The sequence below is a fragment of the Schistocerca piceifrons genome, chromosome 1 (genome assembly GCF_021461385.2).
Source record: "Schistocerca piceifrons isolate TAMUIC-IGC-003096 chromosome 1, iqSchPice1.1, whole genome shotgun sequence".
Taxonomy (NCBI): domain Eukaryota; kingdom Metazoa; phylum Arthropoda; class Insecta; order Orthoptera; family Acrididae; genus Schistocerca; species Schistocerca piceifrons.
The window spans coordinates 21,055,774-21,082,801 of record NC_060138.1 but is presented as its reverse complement, the minus strand read 5'-3'; the positions used below and the strand labels follow the sequence as shown (position 1 = coordinate 21,082,801).

Below are 27,028 nucleotides of genomic sequence, written 5' to 3'. Positions count from 1 at the left end.
TGATGAGGCAACAGTTTGTTGTGAAAGCTTGAATTTTGTGTGTATGTTTGTGTTTATTTGTGTGTCTATCAACCTGCCAGTGCTTTCATTTGGTAAGTCACATCATCTTTGTTTATATTATATATAAAAACAAAGATGAGGTGACTTACCGAACAAAAGCGCTGGCAGGTCGATAGACACACAAACAAACACAAACATACACACAAAATTCAAGCTTTCGCAACAAACTGTTGCCTCATCAGGACAGAGGGAAGGAGAGGGAAAGACGAAAGGATGTGGGTTTTAAGGGAGAGGGTAAGGAGTCATTCCAATCCCGGGAGCGGAAAGACTTACCTTAGGGGGAAAAAAGCACAGGTATACACTTGCACACACACACATATCCATCCACACATACACAGGCACAAGCAGGATGTGTGTGTGTGTGTGTGTGTGTGTGTGTGTGTGTGTGTGTGTGTGTGTGTGTGTGTGTGTGTGTGTGTGTGTGTGTGCGCGCGCACGCGCGAGCGAGTGTATACCCGTCCTTTCCTCCCCCTAAGGCAAGTCCCCCCGCTCCCAGGATTGGAACGACTCCTCACCCTCTCCCTCAAAACCCACATCCTTTCGTCTTTCCCTCTCCTTCCCTCCTTCCCTATGAGGCAACAGTTTGTTGCGAAAGCTTGAATTTCGTGTGTATGTTTGTTTGTGTGTCTATCGACCTGCCAGCACCTTCGTTCGGTAAGTCACATCATCTGTGTTTTTAATATAATGGAAGGAAACATTCCACGTGGGAAAAATTATATATAAAAACAAAGATGAGGTGACCCACCGAACAAAAGCGCTGGCAGGTCGATAGACACACAAACAAACACAAACATACACACAAAATTCAAGCTTTCGCAACAAACCGTTGCCTCATCAGGAAAGAGGGAAGGAGAGGGGAAGACGAAAGGAAGTGGGTTTCCAGGGAGAGGGCAAGGAGTCACTCCAATCCCGGGAGCGGAAAGACCCACCTTAGGGGGAAAAAAGGACAGGTATACACTCGCACACACGCACATATCCATCCACACATACAGACACAAGCAGACATATTTAAAGACAAAGAGTTTGGGCAGAGATGTCAGTCGAGATAGAAGTGTTGAGGCAAAGAAGTTGTTGAAAGACAGGTGAGGTATGAGTGGCGGCAACTTGAAATTAGCGGAGATTGAGGCCTGGCGGATGACGAGAAGAGAGGATATACTGAAGGGCAAGTTCCCATCTCCGGAGTTCGGATAGGTTGGTGTTGGTGGGAAGTATCCAGATAACCCGGACGGTGTAACACTGTGCCAAGATGTGCTGGCTGTGCACCAAGGCATGTTTAGCCACAGGGTGATCCTCATTACCAACAAACACTGTCTGCCTGTGTCCATTCATGCGAATGGACAGTTTGTTGCTGGTCATTCCCACATAGAATGCATCACAGTGTAGGCAGGTCAGTTGGTAAATCACGTGGGTGCTTTCACACGTGGCTCTGCCTCTGATCGTGTACACCTTCCGGGTTACAGGACTGGAGTAGGTGGTGGTGGGAGGGTGCATGGGACAGGTTTTGCATCGGGGGCGGTTACAAGGATAGGAGCCAGAGGGTAGGGAAGGTGGTTTGGGGATTTCGTAGGGATGAACTAACAGGTTACGAAGGTTAGGTGGACGGCGGAAAGACACTCTTGGCGGAGTGGGGAGGATTTCATGAAGGATGGATCTCATTTCAGGGCAGGATTTGAGGAAGTCGTATCCCTGCTGGAGAGCCACATTCAGAGTCTGGTCCAGTCCTGGAAAGTATCCTGTCACAAGTGGGGCACTTTTGTGGTTCTTCTGTGGGGGATTCTGGGTTTGAGGGGATGAGGAAGTGGCTCTGGTTATTTGCTTTTGTACCAGGTCGGGAGGGTAGTTGCGGGATGTGAAAGCTGTTTTCAGGTTGTTGGTGTAATGATTCAGGGATTCCGGACTGGAGCAGATTCGTTTGCCACGAAGACCTAGGCTGTAGGGAAGGGACCGTTTGATGTGGAATGGGTGGCAGCTGTCATAATGGAGGTACTGTTGCTTGTTGGTGGGTTTGATGTGGACGGACGTGTGAAGTTGGCCATTGGACAGGTGGAGGACGGGTATACACTCGCTCGCGCGTGCGCACACACACACACACACACACACACACATCCTGCTTGTGTCTGTGTATGTGTGGATGGATATGTGTGTGTGTGCAAGTGTATACCTGTGCTTTTTTCCCCCTAAGGTAAGGCTTTCCGCTCCCGGGATTGGAATGACTCCTTACCCTCTCCCTTAAAACCCACATCCTTTCGTCTTTCCCTCTCCTTCCCTCTGTCCTGATGAGGCAACAGTTTGTTGCGAAAGCTTGAATTTTGTGTGTATGTTTGTGTTTGTTTGTGTGTCTATCGACCTGCCAGCGCTTTTGTTCGGTAAGTCACCTCATCTTTGTTTTTATATATAATTTTTCCCACGTGGAATGTTTCCTTCCATTATATTGATATCATCTTTGTTTATATATATATATATATATATATATATATATATATATGTTAAAAGCAACTGGATGGACAGAAAAAGAAGTAAACGGAAGAGAAAAGATGCCTAACAGTGCTATTAATAAACTAAATAGTGTTGTGTGAGGCTTTCTGACAGGTTAGATGTAAATATGGTTATTGGATGAAACGTCAGATGTCATATTGAAAACTCCACAATATTTCTTAGGCACAGTGACATCCAGCATCTTGTCCGAGAACCATATTTAAAACTAAATAATGGTTTCAAGCTATGTGTCCAGTGTATCTTAAAAAGTAAGTTCACTACTGTGAGCATTACTGGTTTTGACTTGGCTGTGACACATTAACTTCGAAGATAAAAACCAGTCAAAACTGAGGTTTTATTCAAGAGACAAGAAAACAAAGAAATTCTTAAGGGAAGAGACTGAGTGGAGCACATAATTATTTATAATTATTTATGTTAAGGAAAGCCTTGAGAAGACAGAGTACACTAAGGAACTTGCCCCCCTTCTTGCAGCGGTGTACCGTAGGTCTCTAGAAGAGCGTAGCATTCCAAAGGATTGGAAAAGGGCACAGGTCATCCCCGTTTTCAAGAAGGGACGTCGAACAGATGTGCAGAACTATAGACCTATATCTCTAACGTCGATCAGTTGTAGAATTTTGGAACACGTATTATTTTCCAGTATAATGACTTTTCTGGAGACTAGAAATCCACTCTGTAGGGATCAGCATGGATTTCGAAAAAGACGATCGTGTGAAACCCAGCTCGCGCTTTTCGTCCACAAGACTCAGAGGGCCATAAACACGGGTTCCCAGGTAGATGCCTTGTTTCTTGACTTCCGCAAGGTGGTCGATACAGTTCCCTACAGTTGTTTAATGAACAAAGTAAGAGCATATGGGCTATCAGACCAATTGTGTGATTGGATTGAAGAGTTCCTAGATAACAGAACGCAGCATGTCATTCTCAATGGAGAGAAGTCTTCCGAAGTAAGAGTGATTTCAGATGTGCCGGAGGGGAGTGTCATAGGACTGTTGCTATTCACAATATACATAAATGACCTTGTGGATAACAGCGTAAGTTCACGGAGGCTTTTTGCAGATGATGCTGTGGTATATCGAGAGGTTGTAACAATGGAAAATTGTACTGAAATGCAAGAGGATCTGCAGCGAATTGACGCATGGTGCAGGGAATGGCAATTGAATCTCCATGTAGACAAGTGTAATGTGCTGCGAATACATATAAATAAAGATCCCTTATCATTTAGCTACAATATAGCAGGTCAGCAACTGGAAGCAGTTAATTCCATAAATTATCTGGGAGTAGGCATTAGTAGTGATTTAAAATGGAATGATCATATAAAGTTGATCGTCGGTACAGCAGATGCCATACTGAGATTCATTGGAAGAATCCTAAGGAAATGCAATCCGAAAACAAAGGAAGTAGGTTACAGTACATTTGTTCGCCCACTGCTTGAATACTGCTCACCAGTTTAGCGCCCGAAAACCTCAAACCACACACACACACACACACACACACACACGCACACACACACACACACCAGTGTGGGATCCATACCAGATTGTGTTCATAGAAGAGATAGAGAAGATCCAACGGAGAGCAGCGCACTTCGTTACAGGATCATTTAGTAATCGCGAAAGCGTTACGTAGATGATAGATGAACTCCAGTGGAAGCCTCTGCAGGAGAGACGCTCAGTAGCTCGGTACAGGCTTTTGTTGAAGTTTCAGGAACATACCTTCACTGAGGAGTCAAACAGTATATTGCTTCCTCCTACGTATATCTCGCGAAGAGACCATGAGGATAAAATCAGAGAGATTAGAGCCCACACAGAGGCATACTGACAATCTTTCTTTCCACAAACAATATGAGACTGGAATAGAAGGGAGAACCGATAGAGGTACTCAAGGTACCCTCCAACACACACTGCCAGGTGGCTTGTGGAGTATGGATGTAGATGTAGAAGTAGATGTAGAAGATCACAGAAGAGAGGCATTTTTAGATGCTTGAAGGTGGTGCAGTCTCAAAAAAATTAAGCTATGGTATTAATGATGTAAAGGAAAAGGAGGTGGGTGCCAGAAGTAGATAGTAGATAGACCAAAGTATAAAAAACTGTTGCAGAAATTATTGAGTTCGACCAATACAGTTTCATTAAGGAACTATTATTCACAGGTCATGAACTATTCAGTAACAAAACTTATTCCAAAGAGTTCCTACAAAGCGAAATGGCATTTCAAAAAATACTATTGACTAACAGTTTACATTTTTCTTTTTATTACAACATTTCCTCCAAAAGGGAAAACAAAATCAAGCAAATAAACAAACAAATAGTTACTGTTTCACTTTTTACACATAGTAAATCAATCCAAACTCATTCAAATGACTTTGTCACAAGATCAGCCAACTGTTTCTTTCCATCAATTTGTTCCAACATAGGACATCATCATAATGCCAGTTGTTGAGTGCCTTGACTGCTTCTCACCAGCAAAATCACCATCACTGTAAATTCTTAAATTGTCCTCTTCTTATCATAATTGCTCCCTCTTCATTTACTATATTTTTTGCTGAGAAAAGTATTGAGGGTTCCTGTTTTTATATCGTATTTACATTGTAAAGTGTTTAGAAGAGCAGTAGTTTCTTCCGAGTGAGTGCCAACAATTAAGCCATCATAAAGATAAATTACTACATAAAGTCTATTTTTATTGTTTTAGGTAGACCAGACAACAATTTGCAGCACTGTTTTGAAAACCCATGATCTTCATTACTTCCATCAGTTTCAACTTTCTGATATACAACCCAGCGATTCTGCAATACTTCGGCATTCATAGGATGTTCAGCTAACATCCATGTACTGTGTCTCTTAAGTGATTCCATTTCTTCATTAATAACTTGCATCCATTTTCCTTTCTCATTTGACTGCAATATTTCATAAAAACAGTTTGGATCTTTATGTCAATCAGTACCAACTTTTCTTAGCATCAAGAATTCACCATTTTCTTGATGCTAAGAAAAGTTGGTACTGTTTGACATAAAGATCCAAACTGTTTTTATGAAGTATTGCAGTCAAATGAGAAAGAAAAATGGATTCACGCTATTAATGAAGAAATGGAATCACTAAAGGGACACAATACATGGATGTTAGCTGAACATTCTATGAATGAATGCCGAAGTATTGCAGAATCGCTGGGTTCTATATCAGAGTAGTTTGCTTGTTGTGTGAATGATATTCTATGCATCTTTTCTAATGCACATCCAGCAAAAAATTCATCTTTGCAATCTTCTTCAAGATGTTCTTCACATGTTTTTTATTTTGATGGCCAAATCTTTTGTGGTACACTTGGCAATATTTCGGAGGGCGTCACTAAGTTCAACTGATTTCTCTTTTCTTGACTGACAGCTCCCATGTTCAATATTAACAGCCCAGTTTCCACATAACCATTCATGACAATGTGACCACTGGTTTTTCAGTAATCACAGCACATTTGTAGTCAAAACGTTTTATTGTAGCTGTTACATGCAGCTGCTTTGGCTGAGCAGTTGCATCAGTTCCATTCTGGAATTCTGGAATTCAACCATTCATCACATCCTATAATTTCGATCTTAACTGTTTCTTGACCAAATGCACAAGTACCTAATGAAATCACTCCAGCAACATCAAATTCACTGTGTAGAATGAAAGTGCTATTTTTTTTGGAGTAATTTGCTTTGCAGCACCACTGCCACGTCACCATATATTTACACCACTGTAGTTTCCAGTAGACTCACCTATGAAATGTGATGTAAACACTGCATTTCCACTTGCCTTCTCTCTCACAAAGCATTAATGTCTTCTCGTGTGTTCCACGGATACTCCGCCACCGATTGTCCTAGTAGTTAGTGTTTATTACATCAAAATTTTTATTTTCCTCATTCTTTTGACATCTTTTGATTTTTATTTTGTTCCCCTTGTTATGCATTTGAGATGGCAGATGTAGGTGATTCCATTATATTTTGTTGATACAATTTAGTTGCACAAAGTTTTTCAATGATTAAATTCAAACTCTGATTTTCCAGTGGTATTGTGACCCAGAGATCTTAAAAATTATGTATCGCTTTCCCAGCATAGATAAGATTCGATCATTTAATATTCTTTCAGATAATGTATTCTATTTATATTTTTGTTAATTCATCACTTACATGTACATGTAACTCTTTCAGCTTAGCCACATACCTTAAGTGCTACTACCATCTGCTTCATAATGTTTGACCTAAAAGAAGTTTGTAATTAATATATGTGGCAGTATTTTCAAATGGTGCATGTCATTTGTTTGATATTTCTTTTTTGTACATCAACACAAGTTCAGCAGCTGGTTTGCGTAGCACACTTGCTATGACACTTGCTGCTTTCATATCGTGCTTTTGCCATTGTTCGTATGCTGCCTTTCATTCACTCGTCAGCTCCGGTGGCATTGTGTTAATAATGTATTTGATTTTATATGAACGAAGCATCATAGAGATGTGCCATTTCAATTTTGCCCATTTGTCAGACCATTCAAGTTCCTCAGCATTCGCTTTATAACTGCCATTGGTAGCCATCTTCTAACAGTGCCAGTATCTAGGATGTCAAGGCTAAGTTACACAATTTGTGGGCCACCTTACCTTATGAGAGGATACAGTGCATGCCTGCAGGCTAGAGGGAGTGCAACATCGTACAGATTAGAGCACTCATGCTGTCAAGTTCTTTTTAAATTTTCACTCGATTCTGTAATCGATAAAATAACTTCATATACTGTCTCAACCTGAAGTATCACTTTGTTTCTTCCTCACCTTCTGGGTGCTTCACATCTTTTTTCTTATCCTTCACTCCCTCCCCCCCCCCCCCCCTCCCCCCTCCCTCCCCCCGGCAGTGTGTCATGAACAGTAATGGCACTGTCATCCTTTACTAGTGCACAGTCAAAATTATTTCTGTGTCTGTGGATGGCTATTTATGTGTAATAACATTCTGAGTTCATTGTAATAAAAAGTCTTTTGTACAGTCATAAGCATGTGTAGACGTCTCGTACACACGTATTTCGTTTAGTAGATATCAGTATTAGACTGAATGAAAAGCTTTTTAAAAGTCTCAAAATACCTAATATGTGATGCTTTGGACATCATGTGCATACTGGTTGGTTATCCCATTTCACTCATTGCAACTTGACAACTGATTCCACACACGCACAGAATCCATTCTGGTGGTTCTGTGCAGTCCCACTAGTACCATAGGTGGGAACCAAATTGGAACTTATGCCAGTTCCAATTAATAATCCTCAAACATCATTTAACAAAAAGTGATTCGTTAACATACAGTCATCGGCTACTAATCCCTCAAGGATTCAACCATTTATTTCCGTCCCTCAGTTACTCTCGTACTGCCCAAGATCTTTCAACTTCAAATTGTAGTTGAATAATATCTTGAATATCCATAGGAACCTCTACTAATCTCTCCAGAAATTAGCAGAACCAAATTCTGTTTTGAACTACAACATTCAAAGGTAGCAAAGCTTTCACATTGACTTACCTGACCTCATAACATCAACCTCACTGTGCCCAGACTGAAAGATTCGCCTCATCAGATAACTTTCCTATACTCTAATCAAAACAATATTGCTCATTAGAACTGTGTGAAAATTTTTGAGAGACATTAAAATAAACAAATGAATGGTGCTACCAGTATTTTTAAAAATTACTTTATTGTAAGCGCTTTCTGCCATATATCTTCTCGGGCGCAAGGTGTGACACGACATATTATCTTTGCCACTCAAGTGGCTGCACGGTTCGAGACCCCCAACAGCTCACAGGATCTCTTTATTCACCTTTTATCTACAACATGTTTGCACAGCCATTTATAAAACATAACCACAAGTACACAACAACTAAGTTTTAAGTAACACTCAATGTACAATTGATGTCTAAATAAGTTAAGGCAGTATCGTTCCACCACATATTTTGACATGTCACAACTCAAGGAAGTCCGCATCTTCTCAATTTGCGTAATGTATGGCCACCTCTTTTCCGTATTTCTGTAGCTCATTATACCTCAGTAATAACTGTGACAATAATTTTATTGTGGTAATTGATTCTAGTCTCAAAGAATAAAGTATGTTTCCATCATTTTTGGGCTTAAAACTGTGTGTTATAAGTGAATTTGCCTTATGTATGTAGAATGTAGTATGTAGAATGGTTTAATATGAAGTTTTGTCTCTACCATCACTCACAAAATTATAGTTTGTCCAATCTGTTGTAGGACGGCTGAAATCTACTCCGACTGTTAAGTTACAATGGAGGAATCTAGATACTCTTGGAGTCAGTTTTGTCTGAATATTTCTGTTGGCCCTCAGTACTTTCTGGGGGCTTGCATCTTTCAGATCTGTGGCACATCTAGAAAGTCACGGCCTCGGTTGTTCTAAAGTAGTCAGAAACTCTTATCCAAATCCCCACTCATCTCAGAACTGTATGTTCACAGTCAATTCTAGGAGGACTGCTGCTTCATGGGAACAGGAGGAGCACGCCCAGTGTTTCCTGCCTCACATGCCAGTCACCATGAGGGAACAGGGTACAGGCTGCAAACTTGAGCTCACTTTAGCATGTCGAAGGCATACTGATCTGTGCATCCCATCCTGTCCCATGCTGCCACATCTATGGGAGACACAGTTACTCACTTTGTGTCCTGACTGCTGACTACTTCCATAGTCCCCCAGTTCTATATTTTCTTTAACTTGGTACAGGATGTTGAACATTTACAGGCAGAGTTGTTTTACATTGGTCTATCGGTAAAGGGCCTGGGTTCCCTACTTGGAACACCCTCCAGACACTGTATTTACAGATCAGAGCACTATTGCTAATGACCCACCTACCTTTGTATGGAGACGCAGCAGTACCTGTCAGAGGGACTAGTACTTGAGGTCCTGCTTTAAGGGTAGTTTCCCCAAAAATCTTCTCTTTGTAGTTTGCAGTGTCTTAACAGATAAGCAAGGTACCTTTCTACTGTACACATATTGAATCCATCACATTTCACACCTGAAAATGACTGTCATTCCGAGTCCACATTCTAATTGAACTAAATGAGCTTACATTCTAAATTTATAATACATAAAAAATTGCACACAACAAGAGTTGATAAAATCAAATCTATAGTAACAATACATAAAAATTACCTTTTCTGACACTAGACAGGAATAAACATTTGCTAATGCTAATTTTATTAAAAATTAAGTTGTACAGAGCACTTAGTTTCTGAATCAGTTTGTAAAAAATCTGATACACTTTTTAGCTGTGGATAAAGTACAATAAAGAGAGTGTATGTCGCTAACAACATGTATCAGTTCAATACGTCGATCCGTGTGCTCTCTCTTTATGATGATCTTTGAACTAACTTGATGTCTACTTTTGTTCTGTATTGTTACATTTTCTGATCATAAAGTGAATAAAGTATATCATTACAGTAAAGTGTTGTCAGATGTTATTATTTCACGTAATATCATTACTCGCCACAAACGTAATTATAGTAGTTACAGGGATGCAGTTATTAATCGCAAGATGCTACTGCCACAGTTTGTGAAACAGACAAATGGTGGTCACAGCTCCAGTTTCATAGAAATTACATTACCTGCAGCCCTGGTAAATACACATTTTTATCCAATGGAAACACTGCAGTCTACAAAAGATGAACACTTTCTTAAATTTAAAAAAATGAGCACATGTACCGTAAACTAAAGGAACTAACTGTGGCATTGCAACTGTCAGACGTTGTATCTCCAGTTGTTTGCTTCATTGGTTTTCTTCCTCCTATATAATGGTCAGTAATAATAAAATTTTGACATGTTAAGAAAACTTTCAGTACACATTTGCTAGCAGCTCCAATATCACCATGCACAGCCATAATTTGATTATTTCAAGAAATGTATTTCAATCTTATATTTGGCTTCAAAGTAGTTGTTTCAAAATTGTTTTGTCAGAATTTTAAATTTTTAAAATTATAAACAATTTTTACTATTTTATTCATACAGAGCAGCTACGACAGTGTGTCCTCGTACGACTCCTACAGTAATCGTCTGGGTCCTAATGCACACGATGACCTGAAATGTAGTACAAATGGTGGCCCTCTGTCGCCGAGGAATCATGATCCATATAGATTCACGAGGTCGACAGCTCAACCGATTAAAGTTAGCAACACAGAACCAAAGCCAAATAAACCACCTGACTACAGTAAATACAGGTAAGTATTTAAAACTTTGCTATACAATTTTTGTAATTTTTCTTTGAAACATTATTTGGAATTTTTTTTTTTATAATCATTTCATTTGATGTTTTTACTGTCTTTTATTTCCAGTTATTCATCAGAATTCTTGGAACATTTTTCATACAGAACAAATCATGCAACTCTTCCACTCCACAAAGCCTCTCGTATATTTATATCTAGCCAAAACACTTTAGTCTGAGCTTAGTCTCCGCAGCAAAATATTGTGTTAGTGTTCCTGAAATAACTTTTTCATTTGTCGTTTATGCTGAGCTGTCATTAGTCTATTAAATTTCTTCATCTATTTACCATTTGTCTAATTCTGTGTCAGCAGCACATTGTAATAACTGGGATTAGCCATTAGATTGCACAAATGAACTGTGGTATATATTTTAAGTGTGTGCACATAACATCTTGCTGCTAACTGCCATTATTGAGTACAAATATATTTTTATCACTTGTATTTAGCTCCCTATCCCTATAGTTTTTCTGTCAGCTTCATTTAATGACATAAATTGTAGAAACTACAGTCAGCTCCAGTACTGTGTTTTGATTTTGTACCAGGAAGTCAATAATCCAAGCTAACGTGGTGATAAGTTTAATATAAAAATTCAACAGTAACATTTCAGTATAGCTGTAGTGGCAATTTTATAACTGAACATCACCGTTAGAGCTCCATCTTGTCGTGAAGACAAATAGATAGTGGTGCAGAAAGCTGCCGTGGGGCACATTCAGCTAGAACAGTTCATACTGAAGTGAGTGTGAGCCCCTTGTAATCAATATTTGAGTTCAATTTGATGTATGGTTCACTGTGTTCTATTATTGTGTGTCTTTAGGGACAGTGTTCTTACAGGAGGAAAAAGAACATCACAAATTTGCCAATACATGTTTCGTTTTCCCCTGTTAGTGTGCCATTTGCGGCTATAAAATCGTAGACCAGTGATTACATATAAGTAAAGTACGTAATTTTGTCACAGTCACTGCTATTAGTATTAACAGAAGAAATTATGAATCATCACAGCATGTGAGCCATTATGAACACTATTTAATGACTTTTGTGTTTAATGGTAAATGCCAAGCACCGCATATGCAGAGCTCGGCACATCTTGGGGATTCTTCTACAATATTTTCCAGAAAAGCCTCACTGGAATCAGTGTTGACTGTGAAATAATTTATCGTGCCATGTCTGTGGAAGTTGTAAATAGTAGAGGCTCATTATATTCCTGTGTGATTTGAAGTTGAAAGCTGGCCGTGGTGGCCGAGCGGTTCTAGGCGCTTCATTCTGGAACAGAGCGACCGCTACGGTCACGGGTTCGAATCCAGCCTCGGGCATGGATGTGTGTGATGTCATTAGGTTAGTTAGGTTTAAGTAGTTCTACGTTCTAGGGGACTGATGACCTCAGCTGTTACATTCCATAGTGCTCAGAGCCATTTGAACCATTTTTGAAGTTGAAAGTTATTCATTTAGCACAATGTTGAAGACTGATAGTAAGTAGGGGTCAGAAAAAAATTGTTTTTATGACCATTTTCACCCTCCCCATCCCCCATCCTCTCCCCCATGTGCGCACCTCTCTACCCCCTGTGTGTTTTCTTCCAATTTTGTAGTAATTTTTTGCTGATTTTTGTTTTAGTTTCTGACAGCATATTTTTTAATTACGAACCATATATTACTTATTTTTGTCCTTTTCTTTGTTTTCCTGTGTTATATGAAAATGAAAAATATACCCAACAATTTAATTATAATTTTTTGACAACACAGATCACATTTATTTATGTTATTAAAAGAGTAATTTGTATTAAACCCATTGAATCTAATCTGTTAAAGAAAAAATAAATTTCAACAGAAAGCATTGTTATATCATCAAAGTTCTTTTCTGAGATATTATGCCACCAATCCATCAACACTTCACTTCTCCGTAGTGTAAGAACAAGCTCCCAGAGGCTGCAATTTGATGTGGAAGATGAACTGCCTGCAGCACAATACCAGACATTTGACAATATTCGCATGTCCTGCTGATTTGGAAAGTTGCTTTTCCACTAAGTTATAAAGAGATTCAGAATATCATACACATCTGAAATTTGTCATTCTAGTTACACATAACTGACTCCTTCCCATGTCAGTTTTAATAGAGTTCACCACTCCACAGTCAAAGTAAGAACCTGGAGCTATGAACAGACTTAATACACGGGTTTGTGGCCATAATATTTCATCTCAGTCTGAAGTATTTGTCACATTATATTTCTCAACATGTTACCGCTTTAACAAACAAAACTTAATTTTACCACAATAATGGAGCAATCTTCATTTTTCTGTTGAAATACAGGTAACGATTTTATCCAGTGATGTCAGATTTGTAAATGTTTTTGCACAACATATTTACGAAATTGATGGGGTTTGGCGAGCTCATTAATGTGGTGCACCAATTAAAATGCATATTTTTGTAGCGCATAAGTATATATACAAAAACATCAAAATTGGGACAGTGCCCTCTGTCATCCAATCAGAGAACAGGGCACGTGATGTCATACAGACATGTTTCTGGTGGTAAAACTGAGAATGTTTATTCCAGTATTTATTCAGTATTATCTTTTTTATATTTTAAATGATGTTTGAGGTTGCAGCAAGATCTGTTGCATAGACCCAGCCTAGGTTAGGTTGAAAAGTGATCAGATGCCATGTTGTGTTAGCATTATGAAAGTGCTGTATTTTTCATATATATGCTTCCATACTAGAAATTATGTAGTTTAATTGATGCACCACATTAAAGATATCTCAAAAACGCACTTTTATTTTCATTGGGTTGTGCAAAAGTGTCTGGAAATGTTATGTCGGTGACAAATTGTTACTGATATAGAGATTGTTGGAGGTAGGGTATTCTGTTTGATGTCACATCTAGAGCCATAGTTCTTTCTGTGCTGTCATTTTAAGGTTATGCACAATACTCAGCCTTTAAGAGAAAAAATCAAAAGCCAATTTCAGTGTTTAATAACTGTCAGCTAGCAATATTAGTAAACTGCATCCTTCAAATTTACAACATTTTTACAGGGAAACAGGGAAAAATGAAATTCTGTAAAAACCATTAATTTTGCATTGAACCTCTAAAAATCACAGATTTTGTGTTGCTTTTCACAAAATTTTCCTGTTCCTAATAATTAGTGTGAAAGTAGCACTAGAAAAATGTATCTTGTTGCAAAAAAATGTTTATGCCTCGAAATGAGTATCTAATTCTCATGAAACCAGGTAGTTATGCTCTTTCTCTCTCTCTCTCTCTCTCTCTCTCTCTCTCTCTCTCTCACTCACTCACTCACTCACTCACACGCACACACAGTTTCTCTATCTATGATTTATGTAGTATTCACTGTATTCTGCCACTATAATTATCATTTAGTAGTACAGTGCTTTCAGTTGATGTTTTTATGCATAGTATCCAAAGTTTAGATACTTTCTCTGCAGTATTTAAATAGATTATGCTATATATAGATTTATCTGCAATTCTATTGGCCACAAGTATGGTAGCAATAAATTGTTTAACCATTTCAGACCCAGTGATTATAATAAACCAATGCCCCCTCCAAAATCAGCCAATTACAAGCCCGTGCCACCTCCCAAACCTAAAAACTACCGCCCTCCTCCTACTGACAATCAGAACCACTGGACACGCACAGCAGGAGATGGCAACTATGACCAGCACTCGGCTCACAAGAGCGGTGAGGCCGGTCTGTCCTCATCACCTGTGGGCATCCTGAGGAATGACGATAATGCAAACATTCCACCAGTGGTGAAATCTGGCACTGCCAGCAGCAGTACATATCAGCATTCCAAGTCATATTCAACCGCTGGAAGCTTAGATGGTGCTACCTTCACTCCACACCAGAATGGAGGTAATTTTTGTACAACATATTAATAGTGTTTAAGCTATTTACTCTTTTCAGAGTGAGAATAAAACTTATTATCACCAAAATTTTAATATTTTCTTATCAAATGATGCAATAGAAATAGCTGTAGCAAGTCTGGGGCATAAATTTAAAACCATTCTTGAATCTCCCCAAGCCTCTGAAAATTAACTTTTCCTAATACTGGGAAAGGTCAAATAGAAAAATGTAACATTGATATGTGGTGAAGGAAAGGCAAAATCCAGACAGTGGGTGGAGAGTAACTCGAGATTAAGGAAATAATTTATATTTTTCCTTGTAAGAGTAGCTTAATAGTAAAGATAAAAAGAAAACAAGATTTAAATGTCACTTATAATTCGCATTATATGGGATACGATCATTGAATTACAAGTTGGGGCTATCTTAAAAGTGGAAAAATAGAGTCCCCCCCCCAATCAGAAAAAAAAAATGTTGCCACATGGTAAGAAAACTTGATGCAGTTCATGCACTTATATGTCACAGTCCAGTCTCTGGCAAGACATTTCCTGCTCTCCATCACTTGCAAATCTTTCCTCATGCAACTAATTTCTCATATCTGCCATATAAATTATTTATGATATGAATATAATAGAGGGAAACATTCCACGTGGGAAAAATATATCTAAAAACAAAGATGATGTGACTTACCAAATGAAAGCGCTGGCACATTGATAGACACACAAACAAACACAAACATACACACAAAATTCTAGCTTTCGCAACCAACGGTTGCTTTGTCAGGAAAGAGGGAAGGAGAGGGAAAGATGAAAGGATGTGGGTTTTAAGGGAGAGGGTAAGGAGTCATTCCAATCCTGGGAGCAGAAAGACTTACCTTAGGGGGAAAAAAGGATGGGTATACACTCGCACACACACACATATCCATCCACACATATACAGACACAAGTAGACATCTGCTTGTGTCTGTATCCACACATATACAGACACAAGTAGACATCTGCTTGTGTCTGTATATGTGTGTGTGTGCGAGTGTATACCCATCCTTTTTTCCCCCTAAGGTAAGTCTTTCCACTCCCAGGATTGGAATGACTCCTTACCCTCTCCCTTAAAACCCACATCCTTTCGTCTTTCCCTCTCCTTCCCTCTTTCCTGATGAAGCAACCATTGGTTGCGAAAGCTAGAATTTTGTGTGTATGTTTGTGTTTGTTTGTGTGTCTATCGATGTGCCAGCGCTTTCATTTGGCAAGTCACATCATCTTTGTTTTTAGATGTATAAATTATTTAAAATTACCTGATTGGTTGAGACTCATCAGCTCCCTGCTTCTCAGCCCCACTCCAGTTGTTGTTTTTGTACACGATTGGTTCATTTGGTGTACTGGTATTGTATGCTAGTTTCTTCCAGTAGGTAGTCTATATTTATGTCCTTGTGCTAAATTTCTTTGCATATTATAGCTTTTTTATCACTGTTTTTCTGTCAAGCACTGTTTATTTTGTAATTAGAGGAGTAAAAGTAATAACTCACCATATAGCTGAGGTATATGGGATGTCTCTCCCAAGAGCTGTCAGACTAATTTTCTATGGTATTTCAGCAGATATTTGCAATGCCATTAGTGTGATATTTGGTTTGTCGATCTGTATTAACAGGGACAACAGTAAAACACGATGAATAACCAGTACGTCAGCAACAGCAGCACTGCTGAAACACCAGGGAAAATGAGCCTGAGGATTCGTAGGAGAGACACCTAGTAAAGAGCTCGATAGACAAACATGGATGGGATTATTATAGAAGATCCAGAGATGAGCACCATATATCCTTAGAGGTTACACTAAGTCTTCCAGTGTAAATGTACTGATGACACAGCAGCTGCACGTAGTGCTGATTGTTTCTCAATGTTGCACAACATTCTCGTAAATAGTGTATGTTTAGGGTATTATTGAAATATTATAGGACAATTAAAATAAAACATTTGTTCTATTTCTTAAAATTATGAACTGAACTGAAGTGTCAATTGCATCTGTAACATCTAATTGACAAAAAAAAAAGCGTGCCATACCTAAGAAAAACACTTTCCTTAAACACTGATGCACTTTATTCGGGAATTTACAAAGAAATTTTATTCATTTAGCATGTGGCTACATCACAAAAAATAATATTACAATTAGCTCAGACTACAAATTAATATCCAGGTCACAAATACAGACTATCGACTCCTTCCTCATGACTATGAACTGTGTTAGGTCACGGGGAAAACACTCGAAGGAAATTCTCAAAGTACAGAGTGAACAGTCTGCTTTTCAGTGCCACACTCACAACTTGGTGAGATTATTTTCATCCGTGTGTGTAAAGAGTCAACACACATTCCATTGTTGGTTCTTGTTCAGTTAAGAACTAACCAGATCTTGTGTGGCAATTCATAGCTAGGTGGACCGGTCTGTAAGCGTAACACATTAAGTCGTTCCAGTGTCACATTAATCTGCCATGTTGATCTCCAGCGGTCATCAATGTTATGTTGAAGCTGTTTCCAACTAACATTCTTGCATTTCTAAGACTGGCCGATGAAAGCAAAGCCTACCTTTGCTCAGAATGTCTGTGTGATCAAGGAGGTTAGGATTTTTCTGTAGTTTTTGTACTGCTGTACAAGTGCATTTTCCTGCTGCAGAGTTGGGGGTGGTGTGTGTCTAAGTATTGGTAGCCAGAAATTAGACATGGTTCATTATGAGGGGGCCTGAGATATTGTTGTCAGTTCATTAACTATCTGTGTGAGGTAATTTTCAGACAAGACTTTCAGAACAGTCTCACACAAATTCTTTTTCTAGCACCTCTGTAAACTGCATGACTGTCTCATTCTACAGCAGGTAAGTTAAAGTTCCTTCTCTTAATACTATATTACATAATTACCTTTAATAGAGGAGACTAAATCTAGGGCTTTAACATGGGAGCTCGTGTAGTTTACTAATAACACCTTAACATTTCCATTTCTGACCTGCAAGGCCAAATGTTCTCCACTGAGAGCAATCTAGGTGATCTACCTTTGACTTTGATAGACATTTCATCATTGGCCCTAAGGAGAGCTTCCTCTAAACTAAAAAAAAAAAAAAAAAAAAAAAAAAAAAAAAAAAAAAAAAAAAAAAAAAAAAAACCTTGAATCTGAGATTTTGTCAGGACTGTGTGAGCCCGTGGTTTAGACTTCCCTCTCAAATCCAAATCAGAGTACTGCAGTCAACACGGGGTAATATGCTGCAAGTGATAAGTTGTGCTTGCACTCTGTGTGCATGATAGCTGCCTTTACCAATCCAGTCAGCTGCCTAATGAATTATATCTAATATTATACATATGATAGAAACAAAGACTGGGCAAATGATACTACGTCATTAGTGACAATGTAATCACTAACCATAGTGGACACTCATCTGTCACATCTGTTTCATTTGGTTATTGTCTGACTGTTAGCTGTGTTTTTGATAAGAAAATGGTGGTTATTGTTAAAAGCTTATAGTTTTGTAGTGAATTAGTGGCACATGTGCACTCATCATCATCATTAGTATTCTGCCGAAAGGCAAGTTTTCACATGGTAGTCTCCAGGCTGTCCAGTCTTCTGCCATCCTCTTCAGGTATGCATAATTTCGTCTTCCCTTTACGTCGTCTATCATCTTGTATCTCCTTCTTCCTCTCAGTCTTCTCCCACAAACCAATCCTTCCAAATCATCTGCTAACAAGCACTCCCTTCTCAATGAATGTCCCAACCAGTTTTTTTTCCTTTCTACATGTGCACTGAGAACATATAATTCAATAAATTTGTTGCAAGAGACTTCATAGTTATAGGAGTAACTTTTCAATTTTGTCTTTGTATCACAAAATTAACATTACCCTGAAACTTAAAAAAAAAAAATGTGACCTAGCAAAGAGCAAAGTACCGATGACCTAGCAAATCATTTTCTTCCATGAGTCTGCAGATATTTGTATAATCTAGTTCTCCAGGCTGAGTGGGTTTTGGACTTTAATAACTAGCTGTATTTTATGAACTAACACCAGCCAGCAATTCATAAAAACTGCAGGACATCCCCTTACAGCAATAATGAAATGGATTAATCACTACTCACCACATAGAGGAGGCAATGAGTGGCAGACAGACACAGTGAGAAAAGACTGCAGGATATTATCAGCTGTCACACCAAGTCCTTCAACAGTCGTAGACAAAACACACACACACACACACACACACACACACACACACACACACACAGGACCACTGCTGTCTTTGAGTGTTAAGGCCTGACTGCAACTAGCAACGATTTCAACTAGGATGGGTAGTTAGGGTTAGAGACGAGGTGAGAGGCAGGGAAGGGGAGTGATAATGGGTTAGTGGTGGGTCAGGATGGTAGTACTGCCTGTAGGAGTATGATGCAAGGATGTGATGCATCGGCAAAATAGAAGACACACATGAGACTGGAGTGGGACTAGGCCAGCAACGAAGGGGATAAAGGCAGTGGGTTGGAGTAAAGAGGATAATGAAGACTGATGCCGGGGGTTGTGGCAACGGAGGTTGCATTGCAGGGAGAGTTCCCACCTATGATATTCAGAAAAGCTGATGTTGCTGTAATGAATCCAGATGGCACAGTTTCTGAAGCAGCTGTGGAAGTTGAGCTGGGTGGTGATGATTCCACGTTTCATCAATTCGCCTTTGTATTTTAAATGTCCGAATCACATGTAATTGAACTGATTTTAATGTTATGTGGCAGGGAAAGGAATGTTTTTTAACCACAAACATGACAATAATTAGCTGTATGACTCACTAATATTGCTTAATATGGAAGTAATAATGTGCAGAATAATTTCTGTATCATTTTGTAATGTTGGTCGCACTACGCAAAGTGATTCCATTTAGCAGTCAGGTTTATGGCACCCTCCACATGCACTGCTCCCTGCCAGGACTGCCTTACAAAAAAGAAGAACCTGCATCTGTCCCCCATTGACTGTGTATTGCTTCTCAGAGAAATACAGCCTTTGTTAGCCCAGTAGGGCGTTTTCATTACAACTGCTCAACATTTCAGTGTTTTTCCTAACATTAATAACAATCTCTGACACAAATTTTTACACATCTTGCCTAATAGATAACAGAATACTATTATTAGCAAGGCACCTACTTATGTTTTAAACTTCTTTTCAAATCGAGGTGTGTATAGTGGGATTCGATTTTCAGGATTGGTATCAGATGTGCGTGAAATCTTATGGGACTTAACTGCTAAGGTCATCAGTCGCTAAGCTTACACACTACTTAACCTAAATTATTCTAAGGACAAACACACACACACACACACACACACACACACACGTGCCCGAGGGAGGACTCGAACCTCCGCCAGGACCATCCGCACAGGTCGTGACTGCAGTGCCTTAGACCACTCGGCTAATCCCGTGCGGCAGGATTGGTATGCTGTGCAAGTTGTTACACACATAATACTTTATATGGCCTACCTAGATTTGGTTTTATATCACCCCTGTAGTAAACAGCGTGCAGCTATTTAACCTTACCTTACGACAGATCCACTGAAAGTAAACTATCGCTACAAAGATTGTTTTGGTCTCCAGCTCAGAAGAAGCAATTTCAATACTTTATTTCAGTTTATATTTCTTTTAGTGTGCCAAAAGTAAATACACTTTAATGACTTTTCTGGCAACAATTTTATTTGGAAACAAGATGGAGGAGGGCTGAGTTATTCCTACACGGCTTAATGGCTGCCGCCTTTACTTTGAATAATTATGTTAAGCTAATATTCTGATAAAGCAAATTTAAAGTAAGAAATCTCATTAACTTAAATTTTACAATGACATATCATAGCAACCACACTTATTGTTTCTTCAGATTGAAAGTAAACAATTATTCTTGGAAGTTCCTTTTATATGACACTGCATGATTGCCATAACATCAAAATTAATTGACTAAGATCTTTTGACCATACAGGATGACACAAAATTTACATTTAACAAATTGGCAGGGAACTTTGGATTGGTATAGGACATTGAGACAATGATTCTGACAAATACTTTTAACATGACTATATTAGAACTTTGGCAAACAATCAGCTTGACTGTAAAATTCTGATACACTGCTAAAGACTGTTAATGCAAAAATGTCTTGCCTTCATTGCAGTTGTATCAGTGTTGAAGTTGGTGCTTGCTGTTTAAAAATTTGAATAGACTCTTCACGTCTGCGATGATGGAATTAATTTATAACTACCACACGCTTACAGCAGTCATGTTAACTTGCTGTGGCATCATCTCCATATACCATCATATAAAACCAGTCAGATATTCTTGCTTTCCAACAGAAAATAAACTGGAGACAACTTCAGGAGCTATGAACCACTGCAACACCAAATATTGAGCACTTTCACATAAAATTGTCATTGCTGAAGGCTCACATCCCCAGGCATGCCATGACACGTGTACTGCCATGGCTTGACTGCAACTGCCTCTGGTTTCCCATTCTTTTCCTCTCTCGGAGTGCTTGCACCTGCATCATCCAAAAGACTGTTGGTTGAAAACCGATAGTGGATTCCCTACCTTTATGATTTCATTTTGTTTAAATGAACTACATGTTCTAATACCTTTCGAATGTTGAGTCAGTACATTTATAACTTACATTCATTTCTATATTTTATTTTTCACGAAATTATTAATTTTTCACAACATACTCTCTCCTTCCAAAAAACATTTATGACAGACACTACACTTTTAGATTTTGACACAGTTATAGACGTTTCCTCAACACTAACCTTTTGTATAAGATCAATCATTTTACTCAGTAGATTTTCACCCGATATTGTTTAATAAATAAAAAACTTTTAGACAGTGCAATTTGAATTTAACTGTACCATCACACTGGGGCGGTTCCCTCTTGGTCATTTTTGCAGATGGACAGCCTGTAAGTGGTTGTGTCCATGAACACAGTATCCTCATTCATCCCTGTCCCACCCCTGACCCCAAACCTTTCCTCTCATCGCTTAATCGCTTATATCCCAGTAACAGACCTAGATTGAAGATCTGTCCTATACATCCTTCCATTGCCACCTGCTTCAGTCATGACACAGGGATCTCCTACTCCCTCAAAGATAGGCCCACCTGTGATAAGAGCCATACTGTGTACCAACTTAGCTGCAACGGTTGTGTTGCATCCTATGTGGATTACTAGCAGGCCATCTGCCCACACAAACGCCAGCACTGGACTGTGACCGAGAGACAGTTGGACCACTCACTTACCAAGTATGCTGCCCAACATGATGTGCTTCACTTCAACATCTGCTGCACAGCCTGTGCCATCTGGATTCTTTCCACCAACACCAATTTTCCCAACCTGCACGAGTGGGAGCGTGCTGAGGAGCCCGGAAGTGTTTACTGATGAAGACGCTTTACTGATGAAGACGCCGGCCATGAAAGCCTGCATGGGATGAGAATACCTTCTATTCCTGTAACCCTCTGGCTTCGACCTTCACTAATCTGTGCTCCCACATGCACCTATTCCCTTCCCCGCTCCCTCTCGAGCTTCACACATGACTGCTATCCTCTCAGTGCACATCCATAGTCCTTTCCCCTTCTCTGTTTCCCCCACCCCTCCCCTCAGTGCTGCACCTAGCAGCCTACCATCCTGTCCCCACCATGCCATTTCACACTCTGATTGGCAGCACAGCATCTCTACCTCTAACCCAATACCAGTCCCCCTTCCTACCCCATCCCCCTTCCTTATCCCAGTCGCAGATGGTCCACAGTGCCTGAAGGGATAGTGCACATGTGAATGTGTGGGTGTTTTGTCTATGTCTGAGAAAGATTTAGTGTGATAGCTGACAATACACAATGTGATCAAAAGTAGCCAGACACCCCCAAAAACATATCGTTTTTTGTATTGGGTGCATTGTGCTGCCACCTACTGCCAGGTACGCCAAATCAGTGACCTCAGTAGTCATTAGATATCGGCAGAGACTGGAATGGGGCACTCCGCAGAACTCACGGACTTTGGACATGGTCAGGTGATTGGGTGTCAGTTGTGTCATACGTCTATACGAGAGATTTCCACACTCCAAAACATTCCTAGGTCCACTATTTCTGATGAGATAGTGAAGTGGAAACATGAAGGGACACATACAGAACAAAAGTGTACAGGCCAACCTCATCTGTTGACTGACAGAGACTGCCGGCAGTTGAAGAGGGTCATAATGTTTAATAGGCAGACAGACCATCACACAGGAAATCTAAACTGCATCAGGATCCACTGCAAATATTAAGACAGTTAGACAGGTGGTGAGAAAAATGGGATTTCATGGTCATAAGCCACACATCACACTGGTAAATGCCAAACGATGCCTCACTTGGTGTAAGGAGCATCAACATTGGATGATTGAACAGTGGAAAAATGTTGTGTGGAGTGATGAATCACGGTACACAATGTGGTTATCCAATGGCAGGGTGTGGGTGCAGTGTATGCCCGGTGAACATCATCTGCCAGCATGTGTAGTGCTAACAGCAAAATACAGAGGTGGTGGTATTATGGTGTGGTCATGTTTTTCGTGGAGGCGGCTTGCACTCCTTGTTGTTTTGCGTGGCACTATCACAGCACAGGCCTACATTAATGTTTCAAGGTCCTTCTTGCTTCCCACTGTTGAAGAGCAATTTGGGGATGGTGCTTGCATCTTTCAACATGATTGAGCACCTGTTCATAATGCACGGCCTGTGGCGGAGTGGTTACATCCCTGTAATGGACTGGCCTGCACAGGGCCTGACCTGAATCCTATAGAACACCTGTGGCATATTTTGGAACGCCGACTTTGGGCCAGGCCTCACCAACCGACATAAATACCTCTACTCAATGCAGCACTACATGAAGAATGGGCTGCCATTCCCCAAGAAACCTTACAGCACCTGACTGAATGTATGCCTGTGAGAGTGGAAGCTGTCATAAAGGCTAAGGGAGGGCCAACACTGTACTGAATTCCAGCAGTACCAATGGAGGGCGCCACGAACTTGTAAGACATTTCCAGCCAGGTGCCCGGATACTTTTGATAACATAGTGTATGTAGCCTAATTTTTTGGTCACTGCGACTTTCTACCACTAAGTGCCTACTTTACATAGTGAGTAACAATCTATCAATTTCATATTGTTTAAAGTGTTATGTAAATAGATAAAAATTATATATTGCTTCTGGATTTTCCACTTGAGACATAGCATTTATTTTGACAATCATACATTCGTACCATCTCTGTAGACCAGTTACATCAACACCGTTATACGTTTTCAGGTGAATGACAATCACATCCAAACAATAAAAACCATTTTTGCCATTGTACACAGGAACAGCAGTTGCACCATTATCGACCAACAGAGAAAAAGTAGACATTCTGTAAGCAAAAATTTGACATCTGGGAAGGGAGATCGGCAGCAACAATGCTTGGCAGCTCGTACTAAGAAGAAGCACGTGATCTCTACACTATCTCTTACATATGTGCACTGTCACTCAGTCAGTTGACCACACATTTCCACAGCTACAGGAAAATCCAGGATGGAATGTAAGGATATTAGAGAAGGAAAGTTGCTACTTACCATATGCCGAGTTGTGATAGGCACAACAAAAAGATTCTCACAATTATAGCTTTCGGCCAGTAAGACCTTTGTCAGCATTAGACACACGCGCGCACACACACACACACACACACACACACACACACACACACACACACATATGACTGCAGTCTCAGACAACTGAAACCACACTGCGAGCAACGGCACCATTGCATGATGCGAGTGGCGACTGGGTGGAGGTAAGGAGGAGGCTGATGTGGGGAGGGGGAGGGATAGTGTGGTGAGGATGGCAGACAGTAAAGTGCTGCAGTTTCGATGGTGGGCAGGGGAGAGGTGGGGGGGGGGAGGGAGGGGGGGGGGGGAATTAGCGGAAAAGAATAGAAATGAAAAGGCTGGGTGTGGTGGCCAAATGACGGCTGTGTAGTGCTGGAATGGGAAGAGAGAGGGGGCCGGAAGGGTGAGGACAGTGACTAACGAAGGTTGAGGCCAGGAGGGTTACGGAAACGTAGGATGTATTGCAGGGAAAGTTCCCACCTGTGCAGTTTAGAAAAGCTGGTGGTGGTGGTGGTGGTGGGAAGGATCCATATGGCAGAGACTGTGAAGCAGTCATTGAAATGAAAGATATCACATTTGGCCGAAACCTATGATTGTAAGAATCTTTTTGTCATGCCTATCTGCGACTCAGCATCTGCGCTGTATGGTGAGTAACAACTTTCGTTCTCTAATATTGTTCTTCTCTCTACTCGTACTTAGAAAACTTAGTAATTCTAAAAATTACAAACACTGGCTTCTTGTTTGACAATAGTCTTTCAGTTTTCCAGCATCTGGAACTTTTCTCTCTATTTTTCATTCAGTCTGTCTTTCGATTACCACAGTAGTTTTATTGCATTCATTTACAGGAAACCAATGTCGTACTTTTCAAATTTCAGCTGAAGAAACAAACGGCGGATTCGATTCTGGTCACGGAAGTAGTCTGGACCGGAATTACAATCCGTCAGTGCCCAGAACTGCAGCAGGAGCCGGAGGAGGTCAATATTACTACAACGTCCCTCCTTCGAGGAATGCCCCTCCCGACAATGTCCGTAATCACAATCACCACAGTCACCACAATCGAGAACCGAGTGGGCTAGATCTCGCCAATAGAGAACAGAGAGGTTCGGCCTTCGAGCTGTACAAGAAACCGACAGACCCACGTGGGAACACCGTGCAGCATTACCTCGATAATAATTTAAGGTCAGTGCTATTGAATTATAAATACTAACATTTTACATGTGTGCATCTTTAATTATTACAGAATCAGTAGTACCGTGCATTTGCATGTTTTGGACCTGTTAGCATAATTTCCTGTGCTCTTCTGTTTAGGTATTAGAGGACATCATTATGAACATTTTTACCTATAAATTCACTATTCTTAGTATTAATGTCCATTATTAATACTTTAGGGCAGTCTCACTATTAGATCGCTGAACACGATGAAAGGCACTGCCATAAAAGTAGCATTTAAAGTTATACTAGTGACTCGGTAGCATTTCCATAACACATTACGGTTGATAACGTGTAGAGGATGTCCCAAACTAACGGTGATGTAAAATAAGGTTTCTTCTATCATTGATTGAGAAAAAAAAGGAGAGGAAACTCATGGTAAAGCAGAAAAGTAGAGGTACGGTTTCAAATGTGACTCAGTAGATGACACAGGATTCATAGTGCAGAGGAATTTATGCAGTACAGAAGAAAATAGAATAATTAAATTCTGGTCAACCAATAGTTTGACTTACGGTAAAGAGAGAAAAATAATCGGAATGCACTGGGGAAAAAAAAATTTAGGGAATGAAAGTAGGGGAGTGAAGTGGTGAAACAGCGCAAGAGAGAGATCCAGTATAAACTGATTTATTTAATCAGATAAATTATATGCTCCAGAGATACACTAAGCCTCAGTTTTATCTGTGATAGTGAACATAGGCCAAAGCAATGAATTTAAAGTTTTACCAAGCCCAGGATTGAAACTTGGCTCTCGTGTTCACTAGGCAGATGCGCTATCCCCAAACTAGGGTAATCTGTGCAGCTGTGTTAGCTGCATTGTCAGGGTGGTGTAATGATTAGTGCATCTGCCTAGTGAGCAGGAGAGCCAGTTTTCAATCCCAGTCTTGGTACAAATTTTAATTCATTGCTTCAGCCTGAATTCATTATCACAGATAAAGCTGTGGCTTATCGTATCTCTGGAACATATAATTTATCTGATTAATTTGTCCCCTATACCTGAGGCACAGGCATTTCATTAAGGTGCATCTGCCTAGTGAGCAGGAGACCGGGGATCAAGCTCTGGCCTCGGTACAAATTTTAATTCATTGCTTTGGCCTGTATTGTAGATAAAATGATTTATTTAGGTCGAGTCTAGTTAGATCGAGACTCGTATCGAGTGTGACCTGCAATCGCGCTTCTACCTTGCCGTTTTTCTCATCTTTTAGATACTTATTACTCACTGTGAGTTCCTCATTGTTAGATAGAGCTTTCAAAATCCTGTTTTAAACTGCAAAACATTTTCAGAGGCTAATGTAGACACTGGCCATAATTCATTGATTATAAGCTGCAGATTAAAAATGAAGAAAGTGCAGACAGGTAGGAAATTCAGGAGACGGCACCCATATTAGATTGATCTTGGGCACCTGAAGAATCAAACTATTTCAGTGGGTAAACACCCAGGGTGAAGACTTTCAGTAATTGTGGCTCTTCAGTTGTACTTCACACTTGTCCATAACATCTCAGCCATTTTGAGGTTCTGACTGTTTACTAGATGCCTGCCTA

General features: G+C 39.9%; 1 protein-coding gene across 2 annotated transcripts in view; it reads left to right on the top strand.

Moving 5' to 3' along the window:
- Positions 1-27,028, top strand: part of LOC124784850 (tight junction protein ZO-1) — a 484,431-nt gene that overhangs the window by 411,356 nt on the left and 46,047 nt on the right. For both annotated transcript variants that reach the window (XM_047254134.1, XM_047254133.1), the window contains 3 exons: positions 10,555-10,763; positions 14,326-14,666; positions 25,156-25,459. In XM_047254134.1, the coding sequence (XP_047110090.1) occupies positions 10,555-10,763; positions 14,326-14,666; positions 25,156-25,459 (854 nt within the window). The remainder of the gene's footprint in view (positions 1-10,554; positions 10,764-14,325; positions 14,667-25,155; positions 25,460-27,028) is intronic.